Source organism: Cynocephalus volans, chromosome 5, assembly GCF_027409185.1.
Source record: "Cynocephalus volans isolate mCynVol1 chromosome 5, mCynVol1.pri, whole genome shotgun sequence".
Taxonomy (NCBI): Eukaryota; Metazoa; Chordata; class Mammalia; order Dermoptera; family Cynocephalidae; genus Cynocephalus; species Cynocephalus volans.
Window position 1 is genome coordinate 48,422,054 of NC_084464.1, and position 13,130 is coordinate 48,435,183.

At 41.7% G+C, this 13,130-nt stretch overlaps 1 protein-coding gene across 2 annotated transcripts in view; it reads left to right on the plus strand.

Moving 5' to 3' along the window:
- The window catches only part of TBC1D22B (TBC1 domain family member 22B), a 70,060-nt gene extending 61,298 nt beyond the window's left edge, over nucleotides 1-8,762 (plus strand). Inside the window, exon 13 of one of the 2 annotated variants that reach the window (XM_063096546.1) lies at nucleotides 8,184-8,762. In XM_063096546.1, coding sequence (XP_062952616.1) covers nucleotides 8,184-8,189 — 6 coding nt within the window. In that variant the 3' untranslated portion in view covers nucleotides 8,190-8,762. Of the gene's footprint in view, nucleotides 1-1,550; nucleotides 3,560-8,183 lie in introns of those variants that run through there. The other variant, XM_063096545.1, reaches the window with a different exon arrangement.
- Nucleotides 8,763-13,130: the final 4,368 nt, after the last annotated feature.

Below are 13,130 nucleotides of genomic sequence, written 5' to 3' on the forward strand. Positions count from 1 at the left end.
TTCCAGTTTGTGTAGGAATGGGGGCATGTTGGGGGAAGGAAGTAGGAAGCATGAGAGCAGAGTCAAAGGGGTCAGAGGCCAGGGGGCTCATGGCTGTGGGGCAGGGCAGGCAGGCAGGGATGGGGGCATTGGGGGAGGTGGTGTTCTATTCCAAGGTCAACACTTAAGAAAATTAGTTGAGATAGGAATAATGGTTCTCTAAAAAAAAAGAAAGACAGAAAAACCTTTGAGGCAGATGTAGGACTGAGGCCAAGATACAACCAAGGAAGAATTGTTACTATGAGAAATGAGCACCCCAGAGATGTTCAGATCAGCTAAAAGCAGGGTTTTTAAAAGCAATGATAGCATTCAGTGGGTTGAGTGAGTATCAGTAACCAGTTGAGTAACTGATCTGGTTGAATGAATTTCAGTAACAATGTGGTGGAAGGCCTATTTACCTGGAGGGTTTGGGAAAGAAAGTGGCTGCCAGCAACCGTGGAAGGAGAGTGTGGACATATTAAGAAGCTGTAGCCTGATTCCTTTCTCCTTATGTTCTTCCTGCAGGTTTACCACCATTTTGACATAAGGCTTTGAGTTCTATTCTCAGGTTTGGGGATCTAAGAGAAAGGGGTTACAATTAACCGAGTTTGTTTAATGAGAGCATTCAGTGCTGGTGGAGATCTAGGGAAGTGGGCATTTTTCTGGAACACATTTTCTGGATGAGTATTAAGTGCCCTTAAAAATGTTCATGCCCGGGCCGAGCCCGTGGCGCACTCGGTAGAGTGCTGCGCTGGTAGCGCGGCAACGCTCCCGCCGCGGGTTCGGATCCTATATAGGAATGACCGGTGCACTCACTGGCTGAGTGCCGGTCACGAAAAAACGACAAAAAAAAAAAAAAAAAAAAATGTTCATGCCCTTTAACATAGTAGTTTCATTTCTAGGAATTTAGCCCAAAGGGATAATCCAAGCTTGATGTTTATTATATGGGCATGCTGCCAAGTATGGATCGGGCCATCACATCTGGGGCATGACTGGTGACAATTAGCTTTGTACCCCATGAATATTCATAACCAATAAAAAAAAAAGATGTTTATTATAGTTTTATTATAGTGAAAAATCAGAAATAATTAAATGCTCAAAATAGGATATAGAGTAAATTATGGTACATCTTAAATCATGGGAAATTATCTGGCTATTGAAAATGTCTACAAGAGGGACAGCCCGTGGCTCACTTGGGAGAGCGTGGTGCTGATAACACCAAGTCAAGGGTTAAGATCCCCTTACCGGTCATCTTTAAAAAAAAAAAAAAATCATTATTCTTGCCATTCTCTATTTATAATATTTTTAAAGAGGCAGGTGTTAGTGGATCAGAGAATGAGTTAAGGCTTTCAAGGCCTCCTGAGGTGAACTAGGAGCTGAGGACTGTGTGCTGTTTGGGAGGAGAGAGGCTGGACCCTTTGGATGTGTGACCCAAGAGGAAGAGGCCCCATTTCAAGCCTTGGTCTCTAGGAGAGACCTGCTGCCTTAATCTGCATTCTGAAGTGATGTAAAAGTTACTTCTTGCATTCCAGGGTCTCCTCATGCTGCTACAGAACCTACCTACAATACACTGGGGCAACGAAGAGATCGGGCTGCTTCTTGCCGAGGCATACAGACTCAAGTATATGTTTGCCGACGCCCCCAATCACTACCGCCGATAGGTGCTGTCTCTCCCTAGGGACCCAGACTGCCCCCATCTCTGATGGCAATCTGATCACTGTGGCCACTGTGCGAGCTGTGGACCCCAGCCAGGAACCACTCCTGCTGTAAAAAGCTCACACCCGCCGCCCTAGTCTTAACGTTTTGGCGTCTGCCACTTCGTATCTCTGGATGTGTCTCTTGGATCACTGTCAGTATTCCATGCCATGTGGATGGGCCCAGCTCTGGGAGAGGACAGAAAAGGAGGTACAGGGTTGTCTGCCCCTTTAGAAGAAACTGGACAAAAGAAGGGGAAGGCTCAGGGTCTCAACTCACATTGTTCTTACATGGACAGTCTGTCTCTTGCCTCCAGGCCCCAACTGATACTGTTGCTTTTTGTGACATAGTTTGATTTGGTCACAGGTCAAAGACACCATATGTTTTCAGAAGACTCCTGGCCCCTGTTCCCTCTCCTTGATTTTCTAGCCCTTCCCTTTCTGCCCTAGTATGAGCCAGTGAGGGGCAGCTTTTTAAGGCCATCGTTCTGGATGGAAGAGGCACTGGTGCCTGTAACACTGGGAAGAGGGCTACACCCAAGGGCTAGGAATTCGATTTTTCCTTTTCTCATCAGATGTCTGTATGTGTGCATGTGTGAGAGTGCGTGTGTATACATGCCCATCAGCATTTAGTTACAGGTCTGAGTATCTGTTCAGACTAGCCTCATCAGAGCCAGTTGGAAGGGTCCCAGTGACCAAGTGTATAAGCATCACTTGAGAAGGATCAGGGCAGGGGAGGGAGAAGGGGCTTTTTACCTCTCCAAACCATTTTCCATGATGACCCACTCCAAGATATTATGTGTAAATTGTGTTATTATGTATATGGGTAAAGATGTACAAATATATGTCCTCTTTGTATCAGATATGATTTTATATTTATAATGTGCAGCAACATGTGAAAGCAATCTAGGTCACTAGCACAGATGAAGTTGCTAGGCAGATGGCTTCAGCGCCTCCAGCGCCTCCAGGTTGGTTTCTGGGTGCTGTGCTGTGAGGGAAGTAAAATGGGAGTTAGCCAGGTGAGTACAGCTGAGCAGGTGAGCTGCTTTGAAAACCAGTGGCAACCATCCCAAGCGTCAGTGTCGCAGAGTTTTCCTCTCCGCCCCTTCCTTCCCACCCCTCCCTGGGCCTTTCTGGAGTCTCTGCCCTGCTCCTCTCCCTCTTCAGCACCCTTCACCCCCAGCAGCCTCCCCGAAAAGGGACTGCAGAGGCAGAAGCCCTTTCTTTCTACGTGTTGTACACCTGCCTTCCCCTGCCCTCCACTGAATCTGGGGAGGGCTTTTGTTTTTACATTTTAAAGTCAGCATTGTATTCAGGACAGAAGCTGTGACTGACTAGTCAGTGCCAAGGAAAGGGGTTTCCTGTGTGTCCCTGGGGTTTGGGGCTCATTTCAGAGAGTAGTATTTGGTGTCCCATACTATCACCATCACACCCCACACAGCTCATGAGATGTGTGACCCATGTTCAATTTTTGGTGTTTGATAGTAGAGACATGGGAGGGGGAGGGGGGCAGGACCCTGTCATCCTCTTGGGAAGCCAGGCAGTGTTCCCAGTGGGTGACACGCTTGAGTCTCTCACCAGTGAAGCCCCACCACACCACACTGACCTGAGTTAGGTTTCTCATCTGGAGCTGTTTCCCAGGCGTTCTTCCTAACCGTTTTTTTTTCCCAGGCATTCTTCCTAACCGTTTTTTTTTTTTCCTCCCCTTTGGTGTGCCTCAGTAGTCTCCTTCACAGAGTGAAAGGGCTGTGACCCTCTCTCAACTGGACTAATTAGAGAAAGACACTTGTGTTCCCAAGTGGTGGTTTTATTTTTTTAGTTTTTATGTTTGTATGGGAAATTGTGGATAAAGTGAAAGAATTGTAAATAAATAGTGTATTTCCTCCTCCATCTGCTGATTTTTCTCCCATGAACGTATAACCTGGAACCTAAGGATTCTTCTCTTCTTGGGTTTTTCTTGCTGATACTAGTATGTATGGGAAAAGCAGGAGATCAACAGAAGATCAAAAGGCGTTCCCAGAGGATGTCAGCAAACACTTATGAGCACCTACTCTGTGAAAGGTACTGTGGAAGCTTGGAAACATGGTTCCTAATAGCTGAAGTTTATAGAGCACCTTACCATGTGCCAAGCACTGTGATAAACACATTACATGGATTATTTTATTTACCCAAAAGGAGTATATAATCTAATGGAGGTTAGAAAATGGAGTAGAATTTCAGTGCTGGACAAAAAGCCTAGAGATATCTGTTTTAACACCATCATTGTTTATAGAGGAAGGACCCTACCCAAGGCCAAGACCCTGAGAGCAGCATCAGAGTTAGAACTAGAGTCTAGATCTCTTCCTGGACTGCCTGGTTACTGTGTTTTGCACCAAACAATATAGAACTAAATGTATGGAACTGAGACTGGCCCTCCATCTAGGGTCTTCATTAAGGCTTTTTTTTGTTATTGGCTGTTGGTTTTTCTCTTGTTAATTTTACTGTGAAATGTCTCAAGAGAGGTAGGTAGCGGCATTTTTGTCTACAAAGGACAGATTGGAATGGTTTCTCCACCCAGAACTCCTTCCTAGGATTCATTTGAGAATGTTTCTTGGTTTCAAATTAAATTCAGTTATGTGTAACCAAAAATAACAGTGACTTACACAAGATGGGAATTTACTTCTCCTTCATATAAACATTCAGAAGTAGGTAACCCAGGGCTGGTATGACTCTGTTTCACAAAGTCCTTAGGAACCTGGACTCCTTCCCTAGGTCTTTATGGTCACGATGGTAGCACTCCAGCTATTTTTACATCTGCTTTCCAAGCAACAGGATGGATTAAAGAGGCGACAAAGAAAAAAGAAAGAAGGGAATGTACCAGCAGTGTTTTAAGGAAGGTTCCAGGAAGCTGCCCCATAACATTTCCTTTTACATCTCAAGGGCAGAACTTAGTTCATGGTAGATCACACCTAGTTTCAAGGGTGGTCGGGGGACTATTCTTTTCCAGGCAGCCATATGCTTGGCTAAAACTCAGGATTCTATTACTATGGATGAAGGGGAAAACAGATATTAGGATTCAGGTAACAATCTCTACAATAGGAACTTATGAAAATAAGTTGAAAGTAGAGACAGACTTTCCCATAAGCATATGGGGGGGGGGGATCTGGCTTTGAAATTCAAGTGACTGTGTCCACAATTTTCTTTGGAATTTAACATTTGTCATAAAACATGGACACTATTTCTACTTGATATTATTTGGACTGAAGTCATTAGTTATTCGTGAGGCTGAAAAGAACTGATCTGAACTAGTCTTTATTCAAAAATTCTGTTTTTCGTTTATGCAGGAAGTCAAGCATTTTCTGAAATATTTTTCATCATGACTAGAAAATTAATGAAATCTTCCAAACTAATCCTAGCTGCCATGGTTTGAATGTGTCCCCCAGAGTACATGTGTTGGAAACTTAATCCCTAATGTGACAGTGTTGACAGGTGGGACCTTTAAAAGGTGATTAAATCATGAGGCCTCTATCTTCGTGAATGGATTAGTGGCATTATCACGGGAATGGGTTCCTGATAAAAAGGATGAGTTCAGCCCCCTTTTTCTCTTGCTCTGCTCTCTCATGCATGCCCTCTTGTCCCTCCACCATGGGATGACACACCACAAAGGCCCTCACCAAATGTGGCCCTCTTGATCTTGGACTTCTGAGCCTCCAAAACTGTAAGAAATAAATCTTTGCTCTTTATAAATTACCCAGTCTCAGGTATTGTTATAGCAGCACAAAATGGGCTAAGACACTAGCATACTCTGACCTGGAGTTTATTCAATATTTCTGCAATCTAAAACTCTACAGTTCTACTTAAATAGGCCCCACCTCTGTTTGTATTCATCTGTGAAGGGTTAGTGGCCCAGATTCCTCAAATAGTGACCTCATTTGCTTCTAGGGGCAAGAGCATCTTGGTGACAGCATTCAGCTTGCTCTGGGTTGATCTTTGCACGTCAGAACAGCTATGTGAAGCTTTGAGGATTGAAAGCAGAAACTAAGCCACAGTAACTGAGCCTTCATATCTCTGTGAGGACTTCCAACACTCACTTCCTGGGTAGAGACAGTTTTGGAAGCTGCTATAGACACCAAGATGGTGATTTTAGATTCATGATGAAAAAGATGAGATGCCCACAGAATCAGAGCAGAAAGCACATTACCACAAGACAGAATCTTCTGAGCCTGTGCCAACTTGCCCTGGTAGTTGCAGCACACCCACAGCTGTGGCAAATCAAAGCATTCTCCAAGGAAAAGCATCCTCTTATTTTGGCAAGGTCTGAATTAGAATTCTTTGAAGCAAGGAGAACCCCTTGTTCAGTTTGGTTCTGCACGTGGCTTGTGAACTGTGGTTGCTGGATAGTGAGTGTTGCGGTCTCTGCCTGATGTGATAGCTGTTGTGGGGAATCGGAACCAGACCTGGGGCTACTTTTGCTTGTAGGGACACTAAGCTTGTCTCAATAGTGACCCTACTACACCCAGCCCAGCTATGAGAGAGAGGAAAACCCAGACCTTCTCTTCAAACCACTGGTCTCCAAACTTCTTCCATTCTTTACTTTTAACCTATATATGTGTTTATACTTAATGTGGGTTTCTTTTTCTTTTTTTTTTTTTGGCTGTGCCCCCACCGCCCTAATGTGGATTTCTTAAAAACCGAATATAGTGGGGTCTTGTTCTCTAATCCAGTCTGGCAATCTCTTGTTTTTAATTGGTGCTTTTAGACCATTTACAATTAATGTTATCAATATGGTTGGATTTAGGCCTACCATTTTATTTGTTTTCTGTTTGTTTCTCTTTCCCCCCTTTCCTGCCACCTTTTTAATTGTTTGAATTTTGTGTGTGTGTGTGCATGTGTGTGTGGCTGGCTGGTAGGGGGATCCGAATGTTTGAATATTTTAATGTGTCTATTGACTTTTGGCTATCTCTGTATTTTTTTAATCTAAGAATTATAGTATACATAAGTACCTGATTGCTCACAGTTTACTTACAGTTAATATTTTATCACTTCCTGTAAAATGTAGAAGACTTAACCATTTAGGTCTTTTTTTACCTTCCCCCTCCCTCCCCTAATGTTATAGTTGTTATATGAATGACATCTACATACGATGAAAGCCTTACCAGATATTGTTACAATATTGTTTCCAATTGTCATACATATTTTAAAGAACTAAGAGGAGATAGTTACCATTTATCTCTTCCCTCATTCCTTAAGTTCCAAGTTTCCTTCTGAAATTGTTATTTCCCTTTAGCCTGAAAAACTTTATCACTTCTTTTAGTGTGGGTCTACCAACAATTCTTAGTTTTCCTTCATCTGAGAAGGTATTTTGCTTTCATTACGGAATATATTTCCTCTGGATATAGATTGTGTGTGTGTGTGTGTGTGTGTGTGTGTGTGTGTGCGCGCGCGCGCACGCGTGTGTATTTCTGGCATTTTTTTTTCTTTCATAAATGAGATTTTATTGGTTGTGTTCAGGATCATTACACAGACATTTCAGTTTGTATACAATTCTTAATGTATGTACTGGAATTCTAAAAAGCCACATATTGTGATTTTTTTTGAAAAGTTATTCCAGCGACTTTCCAGCTTCAAATTTGGGGGCAAATTTTTCTTAAGAGGATATGAAGTGCTAGTATCTCCACATGTTAGTAGGACATAAGTCCCACCAATTCACAATTTAATATCATGTACACTACGTACTCAAATTTTCAATCATTCACAATACATTAACAAAATTATTAGGAAAACTGGACTACCATGACCAAAGATGTTACAGAGTGCACACAATTCTGACAGGGAGAGGAACAATTAAATAGTTTTCTATAAGGAACAATTCTACTAAAAAACAACATGGGAATAGAAGTAATTTTAAATGTTCAAGATACATTAAATGTACAACTATGACTCTAAATTGCCATTTAATATGCTTTGTCTTATAGGATATAAAAACTACCCACCCATCTATGTAATGTTAAGCTGACACCCAAGACAGTCAAGCCTCCCATAATTCAGTATTCCACTATTTTCTGATTGTACTACAAAATAAACAACCAGCAGATGATTTCACCTCTTAAATTAAAGCATTTACACTTAAAAAATGGGATGAGAAAGGATTCTCTCCTTCTTAAAAATGTTTCCAGAACAACTAAAAAACTTGCATTTACAAAATAGTTTATAAAATATTCCTCTGGATTGTACAAGGGTGACAGGGACCACTGAAGACACGGTAGATACTATTAATCTGACTTGGCTTCTTTCTCTCCTGCTTCATCTGAGGCTGGAGTCTCCTCGTTTTTAGTTTCTCCATTTTCTACAGGTAAGTCTTTAGATTCTTGGTTAGTCACTTCGGCCTGTTTTCCCTTTGTCCTGCTTTTCCCTTTTGGTTTCACTTTTTTGTCTTAAGATTTTTTCTTTGCTGCTGCCTTTTTTGGCTTTGTTTCTATTTTTGCACAACAGGTTTAGCTGACAACCTCACCGACATCCTGGGCTCTCCCTTCGCTGCCTTCGGTTGAACCGACCTTCCTCTTGGGCATCCTGGCAGTGGGGAGGGCGCCTGCTGGTGCCTGCGGGGCTGCGTCGCACCGAGAGCCCTCGCGGAGCTGGGCTGCCTGGCCACTGCCGCTCCTCCTGCCACCTGAGCTGCTGGGACTTGTGGCTGGGGCAGTAGGAAAACCAGATTTCTGGCACTTTAAAGATGTTCCACTGTCTTCTTTCTTCCACGGTTTCTGATAAGAAATCCACAGTCGTTGAAATCATTGTTCTGTATTTCATCATTTTTCCCAGACTGCTTTTGTTAAAAACTGTGATAAAGTGTATGTAACATAAAATTTACCATCTTCACCATTTTTAAGCATACAGTTGAGTAGTGTTAAGTACATTCACATTGTTGGCCAATCTCTAGAACTCTTTTCATCTTGCAAAACTGATACTCTATACCTGTTAAGGAACAGCTCCCAATTCCCTTCTGCGCTCAGCCGTGACAACCACGATTCTACTTTCTGTCTCTATGAATTTGACTGTTCTAGGTACCTTATATAAATGGAATCATACAGTATTTGTCTTTTTGTGACTGGCTTCTATTGCTTAGTGTAGTGTCCTCAAGGTTCATTCATGTTTTAGCACTTGTCAGAATTTCCTTCCTTTTTTCACAGTTGAATAATAATCCATTGTATTTATATACAGGTTGAGCATCCCTAACCTGAAAATCAAAAATGCTCCAAAATTTGAAACTTTTTGAGCACCGACATGATGCCACAAGTAGAAAAGTCCACATCTCTCTTCCCGTAAGCTGTCTAAGGTGATCTGTGAAAATGGTTCACTCACTATTCACTTGACCCAGAAAACCCCACAAAATCATGTAAATCAAGAGGTTCAAATCTTCATATTCACTTTAAGAACACCCGTGAAACTGGGCCATCAAAGATATGCAAATCCAAAAAGCCAGCAAGTGTCTGAAAGATGTCACTTTACAGAAGCAATGAGTACTGTTCTGGTGTTACCATGGTGTGGTTGGTAGGTGTGCCCAGGCCAAACGGGCTGGACACAGGGTCGATGGCCCCCAAAAAGTGCTGAATGTTTGCTACACATGCTTAAAAATGCAGAGTAATGCTGAACTTAAGGGTTTAGATGTAGATTCTCTGGTCTTTGCTGCTGTACTTATAGACCTCATGGTCAGATTAACCCATGTGTGAGCTTCCCCTTCCACATGGAGATGAGCCTTACTGAAAAGGAACAAATTGTTCCTAAACCAACAGAGGAGGTTGCACAGAGAAAAAGATAATGAAGAAACGAAAACTTATGGCATGAGAATAAATTTAGCATAAAATAAACACTAGTAGGGCTAGCCGGTTAGCTCAGTTGGTTAGAGCATTCTGCTGATAACAAGGTCTCAGGTTCCATTCCTGTACCAGCCAGCAGCCAAAAAAAAAATTCATGCCTGACCCACTTGACAGGTCATGTGTTTTGTGCACAAAATTGTTTAAAATATTGTATAAAATTACCTTCAGGCTATGTGTATAATATGTATATAGAACATAAATGAATTTCCTGTTTAGACTTGGGTCCCATCCCCAAGATATCTCATTATGTATATGCAAATATTTCAGAATCTGAAAAAACCCAGCACACTTCTGGTCCCAAGTATTTTGGATAAGGGATATTCAACCTGTACCACATTTTGTTTATCCATTCATTCATTGATGGATACTTACCCTTACTGTGTGTGATGGCTTCTGACTTATTGTATTAAAAAAAAAAAAAAAAAATAGTGGCCAAGACTCACTACTCAGTGTTAATCTGAGTTTTGAAAAACATGGCTCTAAACATTATCACTGAAACTAGAGAGGTAAGCCTACTGGTAGCTGAAATAAACTTAAGCACATTTCAACAAGTTTTGAATAATATATACCAGAGCTGATGGTACAATAAATCTGAGTCAAAAAAATATGATGAGAATTGCATTACAACCTTCGATTGTAGAACTCAAGGCTCTCCATGTGAAAAATACCTCCACTCTCCTCCCCTTCCTCAACCCTGGACACAGGTGGATTTAGTTAGGGATCTTTATGATCTTTGTAGTCTTTGTAGTCCAAAAAAAAAAGCCAACGCAGAGTGATATGATTCAACTGTAAGTCATGCCAAGCCGAAATTTTATATTAGGTGCTTGATACCATGTATTACTTGCAAAATAAACAACCTGAAGCCCTCGCTGCAGCAGAGGAAAACAAGGCGGTAATTATTGATACGTATTCCCACTGCCTTCTTTTGTTCCCTCTTGCTTCCCTTTTTTTCCTCCCTCCTTCTCCCTCCTTAATGAAATCAGATGGGTAATAAATATTTGATCCTTGTCAAGTTAACGGATATAGATACTTAAGCAACCAGGGTCCTGACCAGAAAAGAATGAGGTGATTACTACCTACAATACTAATTTTGAGTACTTACAAAATATCCACCTTAATTACTGATTACAGATACTTCCAGAATATAATAAACTTGATGAATCATTATAAATACTTCCAAAATATAATAAGTTTGATGAAAGGCATCAAATCTTACAGCTTTATACTTGAAACCCTATGTTTACATAAAATAGCACTTAATACACCAGCTGTCCAAAGCAGATGGTCCCTTTTTCCCTCATCTACTTCTGGTTTTCTAAAACATTTCTCTTTCAAAAATAAAATACATCTTTCCCTATCCAGCATAAAATCTTACATTTTGGGGGTTGGTAGAAAAGAGATGGTGGTAGAATAAAAGGAGTAAGAGAAAAGGTAGAGTGAACGAGAATGTGGAGCCATCAGCCCCACCTCCCCACTCCCACCACGCACACGCTCAGGCTGGATCGTCCCATCTGGGGTTTCACGTCCCCCCAGTACCCTGAATTCCTCCAAGTCTGTGGTACCCACTTATGCACTCACTGCACCCCACCCCCCAACCCGCTCCAAGATAGCCAAATGCAGCAATCTACTGAAAAGTTGGCCTGTGATCTCAAGATTAGGGAGTACTAAGGGAGAAACGCTGGACTTTGCTTCAGATGCTGCATCAAGACCCCTTTCTTCTCTGCTCAGTCTTTTGAAAACAATGAAAAAGTTCCATCTCACCTTATTTAACTTCACACAGGGGAACCATGCTTCAGATTAATTGACAGAGTTGTGCCCCCAAAAGTGGATCAACCCTTGCTCACAGAGGGAAATATTTGGTTTAGACATTTTTTAAAAACCCATCTTACTTGGATATGAGTTATTAAAATGTCTAAATTTATTGAAGGGATTTCTACTTTATAACTTTACCAATTTAAAAAGGGAAAACATCTTGTTTTTATGTCTGGTGGACAAGAGAGCATAGAAGAGGCATGAGGGGACAGTGTTTATTATACCAGGAAGAGGTGGATTCTGTAGAAGCTGATACTCCATTTTTTTTATAGCAGTAGCTAACAATTATTGGTACTATGTGCCAGGAATAACTATCTTACAAGAATTAACCCTCAAAACAATCCCATATGTTAAGTGTTCTTATTAGCATCACTGTCATCTTACAAATGGGGAAACTGAGGCTTAGGAAGGTCAAGTAACTTGCTCAAAGTCTCATATCTAGTAAAAGAGCTAGAATTTGAATTCAGGCACCTGGCTCCAGAGTCCAATCATCTAACTACCATGCTACAGTATCCTCTAGTTTACCATTAAATCAAGTAAGGGTTGGTCTCAAAAGCCATGGGATGAGCAAAATGCCATCCCTTTTACTCCATCCTTTTACCCCACCTCTATTCCGGGGAGATAAAAAGAAAGGAAGTGGGAGAGAGGGAGAACTTTGTCATGGTCATCACATTAATTCATTAAGTTGAGTTCTAAAGTCTGGCAGAATTCATGCTCCCCTTTGCATAATAGAGTTTCTCTAAAGTGGCTGATCAACCAGGGACTACATTTCCCAGCCTCCCTCGGATCTTGGTAGGGTCATGTGTCCACTTCTCTCCAATAAAATGTGAGCAGAAGGACTGTATGACTGTCACTTCTGTGACAAGATAGTAAAGCAGGTGTGCCTTCTCCATTTTCTTTTCCTTATTTTGCCTTCTGGATGCAGAGGACTCCAATCTTTGGGGAATAGAAAAGCCACGGGATGATAGTAATCCAAGTTCTTGAATGACAATGGAAGGCTGTCCACCAACCAAGAACACTGTACTGAACAAATATGTAAGAAATAAACTTCTATTGTGTTAAACCACTAAAATTTGGGGTTTATATGTTACAGCATCTAGCATTACCCTAACCAATATATAAAGCACACAACCAATGACTGTCCAAGAACCCACAGCATGTCCCTACACCCTGTTTGTTTTGTTTCGTTTTTTGGTAACTGGCCAGTACAGGAATCAGACCCTTGACTTTGGTGTTGTCAGTACCATGCTCTAACCAACTGAACTAACCAGCCAGCCCCTGTTCTAGTTCTTTATGCTGTATAACAAACCACCTCAAAACTAAGTGGTCTGACACAACCATTGTATTATGTTCACAGAGTCTGTGGGTTGGGAATTCAGATAGGGTAAAATAGGGATAGCTTGGATCTACTGCACAATGTCTGGGTCCTCAGCTGGAAAGACTCAAAGGCTGGGGGTGACTTATTGTCAAGGGACTGTATTCTCCAGGGGCATCTTCATTCCCACGTCTGGCAGTTGATGCTGGATGTCAGTTGGGACCTCAGTTGGGGCATCTGACTTCAGATGTCAGAGCATCTAATGTGGACTCTTCATGTGATCTCTTCACTTCTTCATGGTGAAGCAAGAATCCCAAAAAGACCAGTTGGAAACTGTACCACCTTTTATGACATAGCATCACTTCTGCTGGAGTCACATGCTCATTTAGATTCAAGGGGAGGAAATACAGACTCTATTTGCAATGTGAGTGTCAATGT